At 43.9% G+C, this 20,387-nt stretch overlaps 1 protein-coding gene across 5 annotated transcripts in view; it reads left to right on the top strand.

Annotated features, from left to right (window-relative positions):
• Positions 1–20,387, top strand: part of brip1 (BRCA1 interacting helicase 1) — a 484,938-nt gene that overhangs the window by 267,040 nt on the left and 197,511 nt on the right. For all 5 annotated transcript variants that reach the window (XM_077540670.1, XM_077540669.1, XM_077540668.1 and 2 more), the window contains 2 exons: positions 10,581–10,726; positions 10,942–11,119. In XM_077540670.1, the coding sequence (XP_077396796.1) occupies positions 10,581–10,726; positions 10,942–11,119 (324 nt within the window). The remainder of the gene's footprint in view (positions 1–10,580; positions 10,727–10,941; positions 11,120–20,387) is intronic.

The following is a 20,387-nucleotide window of genomic DNA, read 5'->3' as shown; positions in this document are numbered from 1 at the left end:
TACTACTACTACTATTACTAATAATTAATAAGTAATTACTTTGTAATTTTCACAGTTTCTTTGTTTCCTTCATTAGCATTCAGCTATTAGCAATCAGCTCAGGGATTCAGCTATTAGCCTTCAGCTTTCAGCATTCCCACGCAATTTCTCCAGAAATTGCTTAGTCTAGTTGTGAAAATGCTGAAAGCATTCCCACATATGTTATTGAGATTATTTCATCTTACTTATTATTTTTATCATAGCATTTTATTTTCCTCACTTTTTTGAAGTCAAACTACTCCCACATAATACTTTGTCTTTACACCATTCAAACTTCAACTTGCTGAGAAAATCCACGCCTTTCGGGGTATATATCGTCTGACTCCATATTACTTACAGTACTTGCATAATTTAATGTTAAAGATCAACTTTTCTCCATTCATTTTCAATGGGACTGACACTGAATTTTTTCTCAGTCCCACCTTCCACGCCCACTTCCATACATACAACAGACCATCTTGACCGGCTTTCTGATACTGCTCAGTGGCGCAGTTGGGAGAGTGGATGTACAGTAAGCAGGAGGTCACAGGTTCAAAGCCCACCGCCGACTGTACATTGCACATGTGTCCGTGGCAATTATCTAAACGTATATTAAGTATACCAACTGACTATCATACCAGGAAATGCGTCATACTGACATAATTAAACACGTGTCCCAAATCAGCGCTGATGGCTTTCAGCATCAGGTGACACTTTAAATTACAAATACGCCAATTCGCTCTGATGCTCACAGGTCAGGTTAGCTCACGTGGATAAGTGCTTGAACCAGGTGCATTGCAAAGACAGCCGGACGAATGGTGCGCCGGTTCAAACCCACAATGGAGCAACCTAGCACAGCCGATAGGTCAGACATGTTTATAGTGTCAGCCTCGCCGTCCTGCTCGTTCGACGAGGTACTTTTCGACTTCTGGGAACCGCGTTTTCTGGCGAATATCTCACAGTCCTTGACTGAGTTTATTTTAGACATATTTCACTATCGGGAAAAGGCATATATATTGGGTTACAAAGTTGTTTTGTGGAGGGTTGTACGGAGACACAAACCTAAGCAGCCATCTTGGATCGCGCGATCCCTGGGGACGGCTTTCTAATAAGTCATCGGCTTCTACCCATCAGCCCTTCTTTCGGATGTCATGTTGCAAATGATGTGATGTGATCGATGTAACCTGTAATGTGTCTGAAAGGAAAACATGAATACAAAAAAAAGTTGAAGTCAGACTTGTCTATGTAATCTTTTTTTTTTTAAATCTTTTATGAACAACCCATCAAATTTAGCAAATCAAGTCTTCTTTCCCGTGCCTTCATTTAGGTCATCTACGGGAATTTGTGTCACTGTGTCTCACAACCTACATGATAGCGCCAAAGCCACTGCAAGGGCTTGCATTTTGTTTTCCAACTCGTCCAAATTCTGACCCTAATTCTCCATCTTTTTGAGGGGTTTCCTTCTTCAAATGGTAGCAGCACGCTGTAATTGCTAACCATCATCTGCTACCCATCTTAGCTTTAATAAAAACTCCACTTTTAGTTCAACTTAAGACAACTTTTTGACAACTGCCCTGTTTATATACACTTTGATTGATAACAACTGAACTCACATAAGTCCCTCCACCCCAGTATGAATTAAAGGGGTAACGCTGTTTGGCACATAAAGGTTATTTAAATAAATAACAGAGCAAGTTAAGTTGAGCCTTCCGGCAGCCAAAGAGGTTCTCACCATCCACACCGCTGATGTTCTTATCCTACAAGCTTATACTGGTTCATTCGTGTCATCATGTTGGGTTGGCTCCGTGATAAGTCTCTTGGTCAGAAAAACAAAAACAAACATATGTAAGGGAAATCTGTCCAATTAATTATTAAATCAATAATTGTTAATTATTAAATTAATAATCAATTGGCGGTTTCCGGTAATGGCGGCTTGCTGAGAGGACGTGCTCGCTTTCGCTCCGCTACCTTCCTTCAGAATCCTTAAACATACTCGGTGAATTTGACTCTACACTACGTGTTAGTGTCAGTTGAGATGCCACTCTCTCAAAAGAAACCCAGCAAAAGTTCCAGTAAGACCACGCAGTCCAAGTTGTCTGACTTCTCTTCGAAAGTTAGCTCCGGGGCTAGCGGTGAAGCTAACACGGACAAGTGCGAGAGAATGGAGGAGGAGGAGAACATCGAGCAACCCCAAGAGGGAAATACGGCTGGTAACGCAGGTGCAATACTGGCTGCAATTGCTAGTTTGAAATCTGATTTCTCCTCCAAGCTGGATGGCATCTTGGCAGCGATCGAGACAATGAAGAAAGATATACGTGATTGCGCAGACAGGATCGGCGAAACGGAGACCCGGATATCGACGGCAGAGGATGACATTGCCACACTACAAGCACAGGTGCACACGCTGGAGAATAAAAATAAAAGTCTTGAGGAAAAAATGCTCGATTTGGAGGCGAGGTCACGCCGCTCTAATCTGAGACTGGTTAACCTGCCCGAGAGCTCGGAAGGGGAGGATGCGTGCGTGTTTCTGGAGAATTGGCTCGTAGTTGTTGTCTCACGGCGTCGAACTGCTTTTTGTGGACGCCGGCTGCGAGGTCATCGTTAAGGCCTTGGCATCTAGACTAGAGACAGTAATCTCGACAATTATTCATAGCGATCAAACAGGTTTTATTAAAGGTCGTCATTCTACTAATAATATTAGGAGGCTCTTTAACTTAATTAGTATGTCACAGCGGTATGATAAAAAGGCAGTTGTTATTTCGCTTGATGCAGAAAAAGCCTTCGATAAAGTTAACTGGTCCTTCCTATTTGCCGTGTAAAATAAATTTGGCTTCGGGGAGTCATTCATTCAATGGGTCTCAATATTATATAATTCTCCTAAAGCTACAGTTACTACTAATGGGATTACATCACAGAGTTTTACTCTACAAAGAGGTACAAGACAAGGGTGCCCAATGTCTCCTTTATTATTTGCTATATTTATTGAGCCGCTTGCATTAGCTATACGTCAGGATAGACGGATCCAAGGAATCCACTCCGGGACAATAGAACATAAAATTAATCTATATGCCGATGATATATTACTCTATTTAGAAGAACCTGCTGTCTCGTTAGTGGAAGCATTTAACTTAATAACTAAATTCTCTCACTTATCAGATTACTCTATTAACTGGACAAAATCAACATTATTACCTATTACAGAAAATTCATGGAACCCTACAAGTCTGGATCCACACTACTCCTTTCCCACAGGTAATTTAAAATACTTAGGAGTTAAAATTTCACCTAAGTTAACTGAATTAACTTCTTTAAATTTTTTACCATTATTGGATAGTATCCGTAGTGACCTGGAGCGCTGGAATAATCTTCCTATCTCTTTAATAGGACGGATAGCTACTATAAAAATGAAAGTTTTACCAAAGATAAATTATTTATTTTCAATGATTCCATTTAAACCTAACTGGTTCCAATCGCTGGACTCTGCTATCATAAAATTCTATTGGAATAAAAAAAAAAGGCTAAAATTAGTCTATGTACTCTTCAGGAAAGTAAATCTAAAGGAGGTTTAGAGGCACCAAACTTTATGTACTACTATATAGCTAATCAACTACAATATCTTGTGCTATGGACACAACCCAACAGAGATAATAACTGGAATTGGAGCAGAAGGATTGTAATAATCTTAGACTCTCAGATTTACTCTTTATTACAAAATCGACAAAACAACATAATTGTTTTAAAAACCCAATGATAGCCGCCACCCTGACTGCCTGGTGGAAGGCATTAGAAATGACTAACTCCCAATTGGCGCCCTGTGGACTCTCTCCCATTTGGCATAACCCCGACTTTCAATGTAATAATCAGTTGTTCGATTTAAGCTTATCGGAACAGAAAGGAATTACACACCTTTATCATCTTTTCTCAGATAATACGTTTATATCGTATACAAGTTTGGTCCAAAAATATGAAATAAAAAACGGAAATTTCTTACATTATCTGCAAGTTAAAAATATGGTTAAGAAACAAATCCCAACACTTCAGGATACGCTCCAACTGCCTGTCTTAGCTAAAGATATTATAAAGCTTTCTCCAACAACAACAAAAAAAATATCAAAAATATATGTTATTTTTATACACAAATAAAACGTATTTACCGACTTTAAAATGGGAAAAAGACTTGTCTATAGTTCCGGAACCAGACTTTTGGACCCAAATCTGTGAAAATGTATTTAAAATGACAAAACATACAAATTTGCAACTTATCCAATATAAGATACTTCATAGAACATATATTCCACAATATATGATGAAAAAAATGGGACTCTCTGACTCCGACATTTGTCTCCAGTGCTCACAAAATACTGCCGATACTTATCTTCATGCTTTATGGTCATGTACTCCAGTGCTGTATTTCTGGACTAAAATCTTGGAAAAGCTCGCTGATATATTAAACTGTAGGCTTCCTTTATCTCCAAGATTGTGTTTACTAGTTGACTTAACAATAATTGAGCTACCATGTAAACAATCTCAATCTATACTTATAGCCCTTACTATTGCTAAAAAAATAATTCTTGTTAATTGGAAAAATAAACAATCTCTAAATATCGACCACTGGTTAAACCTACTAATAAATTATATCTCAATGGAAAAAATCTCTGCCTTAAATAAAAATCAAGTATCAAGTTTTAAACAAATATGGTCTATGTACATAGAATATTTTAATCTTAATTTGGCAACTTAATCCTGCCTAGATTCTGCCTGTTAACGAGAGCCACCACATCGTTGCAACTTCTGTTTTCGCTGCTTCTGTATTTGGTATTTTGTAACTGATTGTTTTTATTTTTATATAGTCAGGAACCTAGTTGCTCCGAGTGGGCTCGAGTACACCACACTATACAACACTATACTTACTAACTCCTTAAGATTTATTTCTAGTGGGCACTAAGCATCAACACTTGGTGTTACTGCATGCTAGTTAGTCAATTTTCTTGACGCTGTCCCCCGTGGTCGGGCGGGGGTGGCTCTGCCCCCCCCCCCGTTGTCTGCTCGGTGGCGGTTGCGTCTTGGCCGCTCCCTGGGCCCGCTGTGGGGTGCCGTGTTGGGGTGCTCTCCCTGATGCCCGGGGTGGTGCCGTCCCTGCGCGGTCCGCTGCTCCGTGCCTGGCGGCGCGGTTCGGGGCGGGTGGGCCTCTGGTGTGCCCCGTGGTTCCCTCTCCCCTCCCCCTTCCTCCCCCCTGTCTCCTCTCCCTCCTCGCCTCCCCCTGCCCGTCCTCCTCTGCCTCCTGGTCCCTTTTCCCTTGTCGCCCTCCCTCCTACCCCCCCCCCTCCTGCCCTGCAGCCGCCCTTTCGCCTTCTTGTCGTCTCCTTGTCGTCTCCTCCCCGCTTCCGCCCTCCCCCCTTCCCTGTCTGTCTTTTCACTTTGATGGATTGGATGTACTGGTTTCTATGGATCTCACTCTGCCTCATCGATCCTTCCCTCCTTCCTCTCTTTAGTTTTTCCCCCGGACTCTTGAGATCTCGCTAATTTGTTGGAATTCAGAGGCTTCTGGGGTCAGCGTAAGACTCTGATTCTGTAACCATGGGGAAGGCAGGAAGTGTCTGGCCGGTGCTGGATTTCACTTTGATTTATCTTTCTTGATCTTTTTTGACCTTTTCTCTGATCTCCTGACCATTTGAACTTCACGACTCTGGCGAGACTTTGAAGTACCTGGTTAAGGTGAAGGGTAATGGGATTTTTCTAAGGTTTTAGGTTAATTAATGAGTATAAATTTATACGTATTTGTACACACATGCACACACGCACACAAACGCACGCACGCAAACACATGCACACAAACGCACGCACGCACACAAACGCACGCACGCACACGCACGCACACACCAACACACACACACACACACACACACACAAAAAAGAGCAATGATGATAAGACGTTGAATCGGTAAGACTACCGAATGAACAATTCTGAGCTCTTAAAAAAAAAAAAAAAAAAAAAAAAAAAAAAGGGAATTCTTCCTGTTTCATTGAGAGGAGTGTTGATAACTCTATTGCCCAAACCTGGTAAACCATGCACTGAATGCGGAAATCTCAGACCAATAAGCCTCCTTAATGTGGACTTAAAAATACTTTGTAAAGTTCTGGGTCGGAGACTGGAGAGAATATTACCTGACATTATAGCAGATGATCAGAATGGCTTTATTGTACGCAGACAGGGATTTCACAATGTGAGACGAGTACTGAATGTTTTACATAATTGGGAAGGGAAAACAGACACTGCTCTACTATCATTGGATGCTGAGAAAGCCTTTGATAGAGTTGAATGGCACTATTTATTTGAAATTTTAAAAAGATTTGGTTGTGGGGATGTTTTCTGTCGGTGGGTAGAACTTATTACAATGAACCATATGCTGAAATAGTGACAAATGGAGTCATTTCTGAACCATTTCAAATTAAACGGGGATGTAGGCAAGGTTGTCCTTTTTCTCCCTTATTATTCATTTTAGCGATCGAACCGTTTGACATCGCAGTGCGGTTTCATAAATCTATAATTGGTTTATGTATAGGCCAATAGGAACATAAAATCTCCTTATTTGCTGATGATGTTATCCTTTTTCTAAGGGAACTGGAGAAATGTATCCCAGCCTTGTTAGATCGAATTAACATGTTTGGAAGGATATCAGGGTATAAAGTAAATAAAGAAAAATCTTCTCTAATGTTACTTAACACAGAAGAAAGGATGATGGCTGAAAATTCTTTCCCAATTAAAAAGGTAGAGTGGTTTTCATGTTTGGGCATTAAGATCGTTCCATGTATAAAAGAGATAGCTATGGTTAATTATACCCCCATGATTGATTCTATTACTTCCTCACTCGACGGATGGAATTCTTTGCCCTTATCACTTATAGCAAGAATTAATGTTCTTAAAACAAACATAATGCCTAAACTTCTAGATTTGTTTCAAAACATCCCATTGCCACCTCCTACTAATCTATTTCCACACTTAAAGAGCATTTTTGTTCGCTTTTTGTGGAATAATAGAAGACCAAGGTTACGTCTGTCACTCTTGTACTTACCGTATGATAGAGGCGGCCTCAAATGCCCTAACCCTATATGGTATTACTGGGCAGCACAATTACGGACTGTGATGTTTTATTTTACAGATAAATGTTTCCCACTCTGGATGTATATTGAATCCTGCTCTGTCCCCCTCCCTCTTCCTCAGCACTTGTACTCATCAAAAGTTATAATGCTAAAAAAATAAGACAAAGAATCCTATCGTTAAACATATGATTACAATTTGGTATCAGGTACAAAAATACATGGGTGAATTGTCCTCCTTATCACGCTTTAGTCCGATATGGGGCAATTCTTTCTTCCCTCCAGGCAGAGCCGATCCTGGGTTTAGGATTTGGGCTGAAAAAGGTTTGAAGACTGTAGGGGATCTCAGGGGTCCGGAAGGTGGAACTCTGATGTCATTTGATGAGTTGATTGCCAAGTATGATGTTCCTCGCAAGCATCTATTTAAATATCTTCAGGTGAGAAACTTTATCAGATCGGCTCAAAAAATGCATGTTGATTCCCAAGTTGTCTAATTTAGAAATAGAAATGAAAAAGGATTGCTATGGAAAGGGAATCATCTCCAAGTTGTACAGAATGTTGGAAGCAGGATCTTCCGAGTCCTCTGTACAGAAACTTAATGCCTGGAGGGAAGATTTACAGGGGAGCTTTTCTCCAGAGGATTGGGGAAAGGCATGTGCTAAAGCACAAATGAAGACTGCCAATACCCGACTTAAATTACTTCAGTATAATTGGTTAATGAGGACATATGTGACACCAGAAAAGCTTAATAAGTATAATGGTGCCATCCCTGATTGGTGTTTCAGGTGTGGGGTGGAAAAGGGGACATTCTTTCACTGTGTATGGGAATGTAATAAAGTTTAACACTTTTGGCAAGAGGTCAAACAAGCCTTAGAAAGCATATTGGATGTGAAACTAGTTCTTGAACCTAAGGTGTTTGTTTTAGGATTATATCCTGATGATCATCAGATGTCTGGGAAAATAATAACTGCTCTGGATTTATGTTTTTTGCTTGCAAAAAGAGTCATAGCACTCTCATGGAGGAGGACAAGTAAACCAAAGTTCATCGACTGGATTAAGGAACTGTCCACAACTTTACCCATGGAGAAAATAACCTACATTATTAAAGGGAAACTGTCATTGTTTCAAAGTATTTGGGGCCCATTTATGCACTATCTGGAGAGTGTGGATATCAGTCATGCCAATGAGCCTAATGAGGTGTGATTTTTTTTGGTGGTCCTCTGCAGTCCATTAAATAAATACTTTTTCTGTTGAAATTTAATGTATGTAATATGCATGAAACTGTTTGGTTGTGTACTGTACTGTGAATTTGAGTTTGTTCTTCTCGATTTTACATAATCGTTAAGAAACTTGGGCTGAAGATGACAAGTTAGACCTTTATGTATGTGTGTGTGTGTGTGTGTGTGTGTGTGTGTGTGTACATATTATTTTTATTTTATTTTTTTGGGTGGGGTTTGTTTGTTTTCATGTAATTTTGTACTCAGTATTTGTCATTTCTTGTGCCCCTTTTTATGTATGTAATGTTAATTTTGTAAGATACAATCAAGGGCAATCTTGATGTTGGACAATACTCTGAGCTAGCCTGTACAATTTCTATGTCATGAGAATATATATATATATATATATATATTTTTTTTTTTTGTAAGTTGTTGAAAGCTGTTGTTTCTTTTTTTATTTGAAAAATGTCAATAAATATATTTCTGGTAAAAAAAATAAATCAATTGGCTAATTGAAGGAGACTCAAACTTAATATTTAAATTAACTTTGAGCTTGCCTGCGGAGCCCCACATCTCTTTTAGATAATTTTATCAGGATAACAGATGAGAAACTCATTGAATCAGTCATTAAAATGAAGGATGTACCTTTTCTACAATTTTGTGAGTTCTTTGTTCAGCTTAGAGGTCACTATAAATTGATGAAACACACACACAGTAAAACCAGGTTTTGAGTTTTGTGCATATTTATTCTCTAACCTATGTGTGAAAATCTACTTCGAAATTAAAGAAGCAAAACTAACGACTTTGATAAGAAATAAAACAAGAACTAAAATAATAAAATAATCAAAGAAAAAGAACCCAAGAAAAGAGAAACGGTCTTAAGCAAGGTGATTGATTTCTTAAATCTGACCAACATGGGACCCACACTCAACCTAGTTTGCACCAAATTGTACAATCTGGCTAATGCCTGCAAAGTTGCACTTACAGATGGTCGGGGTTGGTCCGAGAAGCAGAACACTGGGTGGAGACTCGCCAAGCCCGTTTGAAGATGGAATGAAGAAGGTTCAGTTCAGGAGAGTGAGAGACAGGTCGTCCGGCTGGCCAACTGAGCTTCACGGGGTCATCCTGCTGGCTGGGAAGAGGCCCTTTTGGTTGAGGCCTCGGGATGCCGGAAAGGCACCATCCATTTGTTCCTGTGCAGGGACAAAAGCAGCGTGTTTCGCTGCACCTGTCACAAAGCGATGGCTTCCCTGAGTTCGGCACGTGTCCACGCGAGCCGTGTGCTGGTGGTCAGTGGTCACGCTAGCTGTGGCTACTAGCCCTTTGTCTGGCAGCCGCGACCGATGGAGTGGGGGAGCCAGCAGCCGTGGAGAGCAGGGACAAAAGAGCCAGGGGCCCAAAAGAGCAGAGCAGCAAAAGAGAGAGAAGAATCAACCAGGGAGCGTCCTTTTATAGGGGGGCTGCGGCCTAGCTCCACAGGGGGTCTGGTAAGGGCAAAGTGGAAAGTTACCAGCTTTGATAGGGTTTTGGTAAAGACTAATCAGATAGAATCTCGACAAATATGGGATCCAGATTCAAAGGTCAAAATTCAATCAATGCAACACGTACAGTTGAATACCTCAAATTAAATGTTGCCTGGCTTACACTCTTAAAACGTGCATACGCATGAAAGTTTAGTGGAGAATCTGCCACTGCAATGGAACATTTTCTTGACATTTCATGGAGTCAACATTTTAAAATTGGCAAACATAACATTTCATAATTCATTGTTCCGTTGCAAAATCAGTTTCTGAGAAGGCTTTTACTTTTCTGTCTTGTGTATGTGTGCGCGTGTCAGTCAGAACGTGTGTGGCTGTTTGTGGGGGATGTTCTTGTCCTCCCCATCACCCACGGTGGCATGTCCAGGACACAGGAGTGGAGTTCCTTTGGAACTGAAGTTGCAAAAAGTTACAACCGGCCGATATTCATTACACATATTTGGACCATTTTTGGGGGCCAAATCTTTGGTACATCCAGAGAAACTGGTAATGCCCTGATGGGCCAGCCACTGTAAAGTACATACATGGTGGTGTGACACAGTGCCGTATTGGCCCAGGGACATAGGACCAACACAATGTTGGCTCGTGTAACTGTACTGTATTTGTAGTCACATAAAACAGTTTCACAATGTGGCACATTTCATCATCAGTAAAATCACATTGGTCACAAAGTTATTTAATTATAATTAATTTATGTCTCACATTGCAGCAGAGTATGGCTGCCGTGCTGGAAAAGGAGAAGATTACGGGATTTAAAGATGACATGATGCAGGTCTCAACCATCAGCTCATCATCATCCAGTATTCTCAAAGGTCTCTTCTTGGTTCTTGACTTACTCTACAGAGACAACTGCAGGTTTGTGTCATCCCCAAAACACGCAACCAAACCTACGACAATCAATTTTCTGTGCTGCTGATTCTTGAATTGATGTTAATGTTTGTTGACATTTTATGGCATCAGTTCTCAGATTATTATCGGCATTAGACTGAATGCCAACGATGCATGTAAATGGTACAAATCTGTTCATGTATCGTGAGTGTGTTTCTTTGTCTGGGTCTGGCTATATGTAGGTATTCTGAAGACTACAGAGTTGTACTTCAAAAGACATATTCTTGGATGAGTAAAGCCATGCCAAACATGAGTGATGTGCAGCGCTTCATTGCCCAACAGGGCCACAGACAACACCAAAGAGTCAGAGTGAAGACTGGATCTCTGTCATTGAGTTTCTGGTGCCTCAATCCTGCTGTGGTGAGATTGCATATGTACTTGATTTGATGTTTTATTCATTAGAACTGCACATAAACAAAGTATACACAGTCTAGGTGTATACAAAATCCATTGTTCTTTCAAGCATGCGCACTGGATAATATCTGCAGTAATATCTGCACACTCCTGTTCAATTGAGCCCAAGACAAATCATTTCAAGTTTTTTTTTCTCCCTGTAATTTGCCATTTTAATTGTACAAATCTAATGATGAGGAAAAAATATTTTAGCAAGGGGAAGCAGGGCTCTAGACTGCCCCTAAATCAGGGGCTGAAGTCCTACAGGTTTTGGAGGCTTCCTTCTTCCAACACAAGCTGAGTCTAATCAACAGGGTCGTTATCTGGCTTATGCAGAGTTTTATTCAATTCAATTCATTTAATTCCTTAACTCTTTACCACCCGCAGGTGAGAAGTCTCGTCAACTGTTTTTTTTTGTCTGTTTTTTGGTTGTTGTTTTTTATAAATGGGTGGATGAGACTCTTGGGCAACTTCCCTCTGAGTATTGAGCCCGTGAAGCACTATAGTTACTAACTGTGCCCTCTTGATGGCAGTGGTGGTCTCTTTCCATGAGAAGGGTGTGATTTCCTAGCAAAGAAGAAGAGCGGAGGGTTGTGGAGTGGTGGGGACGGGTGGGCGAGAATGGACGAGTGCTAAAAATCTCTGACGATTCAACGTCATCTGACGAGGGATCCGGTGACGAATTTGGCGAACTCGAGCCGCATTCATCAGTTGAAAGGATCCCTTCAAGTGTGGCAAAAGTAGCAGCAGTAGAGATTTATCCTCGGAAGCTTCTGGAAGCTATGGAGGTAAGCTAACGTTTATAGCATTTTTCTCGGTGCTTCTGTAAATCGAGTGATCACAATTGTACTAGTTCAGTAAATTGAATGCCACAGGAATTAAATTACTTGTATGGATGACAATATTCACAGTCATGCTTCTGTAAATGTGCAATGTATGTACAATGTACTAACGCAAGTTACACAACTGTAGCGATAATTGGGTCGTCTTTTGGACGAATTAATAATCTGGACGTTACAGAGGTAAATTATATTTACCTCGATAACCTCTAGGGTCACCACGTTGGTTTTGCTTTGGGTTAACAGGAGCAAACAACGACCAAAATCCTTCTTTCATCAGTCATTTATAATCTAAAGTCGCCACACTCGATATTCAGTGGTTCGTTGTACTAACAAAAGAAAAATAATCCACTCGGAAACACAGATGACTTAGGCGGAATAGAGTTAATAAAACATACATTTATTCACGATTGCTACACTACAGAATCAAAACACTGCCTATCTAACTATTCTACCGTCAGAAGAGAAATAAAATAAAGCGAATGAAAATAAGGAAGGAATGCGAATGAATAAGGAAACAGGGAAAAGAGAAATTTGACCTGCCAGATTGGTGATATGTTTCAAACGTAAGTGGCACACAGTGGATACGCCGAGCTAGAAATCAAACGCACACTTGCGAGAATCGTTTGCGTCGAACGAGCAAAAGGGTCTTGTGAAAAAGGGGGAAAAATAGTCAATGTTCGTTGAAAAAAAAGGCAAGAAAATCAAAAAGGGTTTATTCCACAGGTGAGCAAGGGAAGCCGCTCGGGGGCTGACGTAGTCCCTTGATTGGTTGGCGACTCGGTGAGGTTGATTCTCGGGCGAGGTTGATTCTGCCGGGCAGCTGTCCGACTACAGGTGTTGGAGCTCGGTCCGCTACGCGCCTGCGTACGGGGAAGGCCAGCCGTTGGAGGTGAGCTGGCACCGCGGCGGGGCGCCACCGAATAGCAGGTGGTGCGGGCGGCTTAGGTGCAACAACCTTGAGTCCGGCGGTACGTAGCAAGTGTACCCCGGGGCTGCTGAGCTCGCCGCTGGCGGGCGATCACCGATGGAAAGAGAAAAAAAGAAAAAAAGGAGTAAAAGAGTCTTTGGGGTCAGCGTTGTAGTTTGCACCTGCTTTGGCGTGGCGTGGAGCGAGTATTCTGCTCTCGTGGCAACGGTTGCTGCCAGGGACAAAAGGGGCCACGTGTTAACAAGTTTCTTGGAACAAAGAGTTGAAGCTGGCTGGGAAACTTGCAGGTAGTTAGCCTGAGGATGATGATGTTGGAAGAGGAAGAGGAAGAGGCAGAGCGAGGGGTCCCCTCGTCTTTTTAAAGTCTATGGGCGGGGCTTCAGTAGGTGGTGGCACACCCTTCTGTTCGCTCGCGCAGACTTTAAAAAAAAAATATTAAAGGGATTAATAATTTGGCATTAAATTTGGTCAGTCTGGCAAATCAGTTTTCCCACACAACCCGTTTAACACACATCGTAATTAATGCATCATAAACTAACTTGTGAGGTAACCTCTACTTGTCTAATCTGACTGAACTGAAAGATATTGATTATCTTTCATTCTTTATGGAGTACAAATGAAATAGGATGTTCATACACACAAAGACATAACATGAATCATTCGTAGTTCAGTTATCTGTCAAGAATTATCATGGTATAAATGTGTAAAATGCGGTTACTTATGTGAATTATCACTAAGGATAGTTCCAAGTTTCATCACTTGACGGTGGTGTTGCGCCATCTAGGGCCCCCCTTGGAAGGGCGAGACGCCAGAATATCCTTTGTGATTGATAAGAAACTTCATAAAGATTCCTTTGATCAGTCGTTTGTATATTCCAATCATTGGAGCCATTTGTTCGGGCTCCGAGAAGACGGGCTTGAATACACTCCTTCGGCAGACGCATAAATTCCTTTGTCACCTGGTCAGCGGCTTCAAAAGAGCTTTGTTGGTGGTTGGGTGACCACCTGCAGAGCTAACCAAGCTTAGATCCTGTCTGGGCAGTGGAATATTTAGCAGCGGTAACTTTGCGTTTTTCGTGTACCGGACTCGAACATCGTAACGTTGTAACGCCATAAGCCAGCCGGCAATGCGCGCGTTCGTTACGACGCCGTCTCGAATGCGTTGGTTGTTAAGAAAAGTAACCGGATGATGGTTAGTATCAATCGTTACTTTTTGGCATCCAATGTAGTTTGAGAAATGTTTGATTGCCCATACTGTGGAAAGCAGGGCTTTTTCGCAGTCGGAGTATTTCAACTTGGGGCCGTTCACTGTTTTACTGTTTTACAACGCGTTTATCCTGGTCGTACATTTGGTATAGACCCGCACTCAAACAATGGTCGGAGAATCCTGCTTCCAAGAAAAATTCCTTGTTGCTATCGGGGTACGCGAGACAGGGGGCGGAGCCCAGCTTTTGTTTTAGCATATTCATCGCGTTGTTTTGTTCGTCACCCCAATCGAAGGGCGTATCATTCTTCAGCAGGTTAGTAAGAGGGCGTGCTATGTCATTAAAATGTTCAATGAACTTGCGCAAATAGTTGCACACGCCAAGGAAGCTGCGCAGTTTTGACACATCGGTGGGGGTTTTGATGTCAAGAAGGCCTTGAATACGGCTGGATTGTGGTTCAATCCCGTTCGGCCCGACCAAGATCCCCACGTAGTTGACCTTCGTGCGACACCACTGACCTTTCAGGAGGGACAGTTTGGCGCCTGCAGAAGACAGCTGTCCAAGAACGTGGTCGATTTCCATCAAGTGGTCATCCAAAGAGGAGCTCCTCATCATAATGTCATTGACATAAATGAGGTTGCCCCTGGCGGCGGCGTCAGGGCACGCCTTGTTGAGGAAGATGTTAAATTCGGCTGGCGAGTTGGCGTAGCCGAATGGACACCGGTTGAAAGTGTACTGTTTGTTGCCAAAGGTGAATGCCAACTTGTATTGATCCCTGGGGTCTACTGGGACCGTCCAGAACCCCGAAGCCACATCGATGGTGGTGAAGAATTTGGCATCTCGAACCTTGGGAAGTTCCTGTTCAAGTTGTCATGGGCCATCGCGAAAGAGGAACCTGTTGGTTCAGTTTGCGATAGTCGATGGTCGGCCTCCATGTGCCGTTTGGCTTCAAGACTGGCCACAATGGAGCCGAATAGGTGCTGTTACAGGGGCGAATGATGCCCTTTTCCAGCATGGCGTCGATAGTCTTCTGTACTGGTTCGTACGAAGCTATCGGAATCTTGTACTGGCGCACGAAAGTTGGAGGAGCGCCGGGCTGAGTCGGGATGCGGACCACATGTAGTGCCGTCAACCCGCAATCCAAGGAGTCCTTGGCAGAAGAGGGTGTGTATTTCATTAACACGGTGCGCAAACGTTCGCGGTCCTGTTCGGACCGGAGCGCGTCGGCGCAGAACTTCTTGGAGGTGCGCCTCGAACTCTGGGTACGGTTGAAGGTCCCCATTTGGAGTCGTGGTTGGTTGAGGTGTCTCTGGGTTTCCAGAGGGAATGCTAGAGGGAGTTGGAGGCAACGCGCTCAAGGCATAAATCACCAGTTGTTGGTCTGTCCCCAGGTCCACCCGGACGATGTCTTCATCGTTGGTGGGACCGGCAGGGTTGACCGTAACAAGCTGAGATGGCCTGGTGAGTCTTCGGCCACCGGTGTCTTCAGTCAAGAACAAGTCAGATGGGATGTGTCCAACCACAGGCACCGTTAGAGTGAAGTCGTGGAAGTCGGAACGGATGAGCAGGCCGCTCCGCTCGGAGGAACGGGTCGCTTTTGGTATGCGAACGTCGAATGAAAGGGGGTTGTGAACCAAGATCAGAGTGGTGAGGGAGGCGTCCACCATGGGCGTGGCCTCCAAGAGTAACGACAGGTTCATGAATTCCGATGAAGGTTGAAAGAAAGCGGAGCTAGCATTCAAGACCTGGTTAGCTCGCGCCACCAAGCAAACCGGAATGTTGATCGTGGTCGCCGGAGCGATCACTTCATCCTCGTTTAAGACTTCGCAAGCATCTGGGATGGTCTGCCCGGACTTCATGTTTGGAAGACTGGGAACACAAGCTAGAGGTTCCGGAGGGACCAAAGCACGTTGTTGATGGTGTCCACATGGACGGCAAGACGAACAAGCAAATCTGCACCGACGAAAAGGGTGTGAGGCGCGTCCGGGACAACCAAGAAGTAGTGGGTCAGTGAGTGCTGCTTCCACTGAAGGTTTAAGGCGCACACGCCCACTGCAGTTATTGTGAGAGGAGGTTCCGTGTTCAACGGAAACCGGCAAGACTTGGAGACGAAAAGAATGTTCGGGTCGAGATCTCGCAAGTTGTCAGCGAATGCTGCAGAAATGGCTGATTTGTCAGCCCACAAGGCGAGGACAGCATCAAGAACAGGTGCACCTTGCACGTGGACACCTCCGATGATGCGCGGGGCGTACCCTGCATCAGGCGGTGGTGGGTCAAGGTCACAAAGGAAGGTGTCATGGCTTCTCAGCCGGTCCTTTGTTGGGGACGCGAGGGGCCCGGCCTTGGACTGAGTGGTGTCCCAGCTCCCTGTGGGGGCGTCTGCTTCCCCGTGGGGTGGCTGCGCCCGAGTCACAGTGCAGAGCTGAGCCTGGTCAGGGCCCGAAGGAAATGTCGGCAGGGCCTGCCGCACCTGGGCCCAAATCTGGAGTCTCTGGTAGTCTATGATGGGTTGGAAGCGGAACAACAGGTCTTGGCTAATAAGAAGGGGGACTGACTCAATGGGTCCCACATAGACTGGATGAATGAATTCCATGGGGCCAATGGACCAGTGTACCATCGCGACAGATTCCAGCTTTGTGTTAGTAGGTGAGAAGGCGCTAACGGTGAGTGGGCACCGCCGTAGGCGGAGCGGTCGACTATTAGCTTGTGACGCGGCGCGGAGTCGTTCGAACACCGTGTAGGACATCACCGTGATGTCTGCAGCGGGATCTACAACGGCTTCGTGGGTTAGAGCTCGCTCCAGGGTGACGCTCAGATAGAATTTACGAGCTATCCCCCTGGTGGTGAGATCACCTAAAAGCTGTTGTAAGGGTCTCACGTCATCGGTTGATCGCGATACATGCGGGTCTGCTGTATTTGGATCAACCTGCAGTACCAATATCGTTGAGTCAGAAGGCGGTTTAGGAGGTGTCTGAGTGTCGGCTACTGGAGGCTCCGCTGGTGACCTCTGCTGGTGGGTCACTTCAGTGGGCATCTGGCCGTCGGTTAGTCATAAAGACGGGTCTTTTGACGAGTCTTTTGACAATTTCAGGAGTGCCTTCAATATGCCGTCGGCAACTGCATTGTGGTCGGTCTCGGAGTCGACTTGGCGGTTCCGGGACTCGCGGCAGGAATCGGTTGCTGGCACACGTTCGACTTTATCACGTTTTGGAAGATAGCGCGAATCGGGCTTACCTTTAGCAAATTTGGAGCGCCAGCAGTCGTCAGCTTGCTTTTCTCCGTCCGATTTCTCGTCACGCGAGTAGTCGGTTTTGGAGCGCGGTTTCCGGTTTCGCGCGGCGCGGGACTGTTTTGACTTTTTTGATTTAGTCTGGTCTTCCCTCGGAGCAAAGGAGCAAGCTCCCTCCAGCTCCGAAGGGGGACCCACATCCACTTTATAAATTCCTGCGTCGCCTACCTTGGGGGCGGATAATTTTAGCTTTGCATAGCCCCTAGCTGCTAAGTCACATAGCTGCGAGCTATTCAGTGTCTCAGGACACAAAGCCAGTCCCAAGTAGTGGTTAAGGTTTTGTTGGAGGTTTCGGACAAACAACGTTTTAAAACCAGGATCTCCATGTTGGGCTCGTTACGAGTCCCAAAATAGGCATCGCGAAGACGACTATAGAAAGCCTGATGAGACTCCTGCTTTCCCTGTTTGACGAACATGGCGACTTCCATGCCCGACAACCCAGGGGAGCCGTCAAACTCGCGTGAGATGGCTTGGTGCAGTGCCAAGGGGTCAGACAACACATCAGCGGGCTGCCGTTCCAGCAGTCTATTGACTGCTCGGCTGGACGTCATTTTAATCAAGTACAACTTATCTTCCACGGTTGCCATTGGGAACCTCTGGAGATGATAGTTGATGTCTTTCAAGTACTCTGTTGTGTTGTGGGACCCCCCTGATTTCGGTTCGAATTTGGCTATGTTTCGAGCCAGCTTGTCCAAATCTTTCCAGGCCACGCCCATTTGTCTCTCCAACGGGGGAGTCGACATGGGTCCACGTTGGAAAACTGTCATCACCTGATGGCCCAAAAACGTGTGGGGAGGCGGCCATTGGAGGTGCCAGGCCTAAAGCGGCGGTGGTCACTGGCGGCGTCCTCCAGGCGGTTCCGGACTCAGGTGGCAGTTTGAGCTGTGATGCTGTGGCTCTGGGATCAGGAGGTCTGTGTGGGGGAGGAGCTCCCGGCCGGGAGGCTCCTCGGGAGACCTAATTTAACTGCTGCGCGCGTTGTAACTCATGTTTAACATGAGCTAACTCTGTCTCATATTCCTGCTGGCATTGTCGGAGGCGGGTAACCTCGGCTTCAGTCAATGCTAATTTGGTTCGCAGGTCATATGAGCGGTCCACTTCGGCATTACGTTCCTCCCTAAAGGTCTGTACCTGAACTTGGAGGCGCTTCACTTCATCGGTTGACTGAGCTAGCGACGAACTAACCCGAAAGTAATTAGCTTCTGCTAGCCGAAGTTGGTCTTTTGACGGTCGTTCAGTCAAGTCAGTCACCTCTGCTTTTCGTTTGTGAATTTCATTTGCCGCGGATCTCAGCAGTTGTTCTTGCTCTCGATTTGTCTCTTCGGCGGACGCGAGAGCTTGGGTTAACTCACCAATCTTTTGATGGGAGTCGGGAGTGAAAGCAGACTCATCTGCATCACTGCCCAGATTTTCGGCTAGCGCCGCATCTGCGCGGGCTTCTGCCTCATCCAGCTGCGCTTTAACGTCAACCAGCTGGGTCTCGATGACCTTCACTCGGTCGTGGGCGGCTTCAAGCTGTGCCGTGGCGTCACGGCTCTGCTGTCGTGCCATGTCAAGTTGGTGTTTCACTTGACAGTCCTCGGCATCGCTAAGCTTCAACTGCGCAGCAAGGTTCAACGTCAGACATCCGAGCATTCGAATGAGTGATTTGTCCTTTGGGGCTTTTGTCTCAGCGTCGCTCATGAGTTGCGCGAGGTTATCATTTAGCGTATTGACATCCGCATCCCTAATAGACTCCAGGTAAGAAGTCCTTGGTCAGCTTCTGCACCAGTTGAGCTAAGGTGTCTAGGCTCTCACAGGGGCTGGGAGTCTCTCGGAGTGATGTCATATTGTCAATAGCTTTTTTAGACGATCAAACTTATACTAGCGTTTAATAGTTAGTTAATTAGCGTACGCGGTTAGCTAACTACCGCTATCAAGTATTATCGTCAACAATACACACTGGGTTCAAATTATCAAAAGGGAGATTGCCACAAAAGCAAAAGATTTGTAGTGGGCTATGCAACCCACAGCTTACACTATAGTTGTGGAAAATCAATTCCAGTTATCAAAACAAACAAAAACAAACAGCAACAAAAATAAAATAATACATAAAAATAATAATATTAACTTCAACTTGATTCACTCAGCAAAGAATAGCTTAAATGAGGGACAGAGTAACTCTGAAATGTTACAGCGGTCAATCCCAAAAGCTAAATCTTAAAAAAATTCCCCCCCCCAAATTTTTTTTTTTTTTTGGAAGTCGAGATAAAAGTTGAAATTAAAATTAAATTAAATAAACAACAAAGCAGAAAAGGGGAAAATAAACTTAAAAGGGGTTAATAGTCTTAGTCAAATGACTGATTACAGTGTCAGTACAGTTTTATGCAAATGTCTTGTGGACGGGGTTTGGGACACAAAAACTGCAAAACTATACAGAAATATTAGAGCTGCCTCTCTAATAATAGCTCATTAGAACACACCTTCTTATTAACTAGACACAACAGAAAAACAAAAACAAAAGAACAAACAAAAACAACAAAATTAGAAATGTGGATAAAAATGAGAGAGAAAAAATAAAAGAGAAGAAAATAATAATAATAATAATACTAGGTTTACCAAACCAACTAAACAAACACAACACCCGAAATTAAGTGGAATGTTAAGTCAAGAATACAGCTAGTTAGCCTAGTATGAAACTGGATAAAAGGAGATGGGGGAAAAAAACAACAACAGTGTAAATAGTTCCTTTGTATTAATTTGACCCAGCAGTATGTTTTGTTGATGCAACCGTAATTGCTCTCACGCTAGGCAGCGTAAAAGACTAGAATGCGGTCGGCTATTACTATAATCGTTAAACGCAAGCAGTCAATTGAGCCTACAAATGCGTTTAATCGGACGTGGATAATTTTTTATTATCCTTGCGTACTAACGGTGACTACAATCACTTAGTACAATGCTCGACATGGAAAACAATTCAAAAAGCAATGTGT

Source organism: Festucalex cinctus, chromosome 13, assembly GCF_051991245.1.
Source record: "Festucalex cinctus isolate MCC-2025b chromosome 13, RoL_Fcin_1.0, whole genome shotgun sequence".
Lineage (NCBI taxonomy): Eukaryota > Metazoa > Chordata > Actinopteri > Syngnathiformes > Syngnathidae > Festucalex > Festucalex cinctus.
The sequence above is the reverse complement of the archived record's forward strand: the minus strand, read 5'-3'. Positions and strand labels throughout refer to the sequence as shown.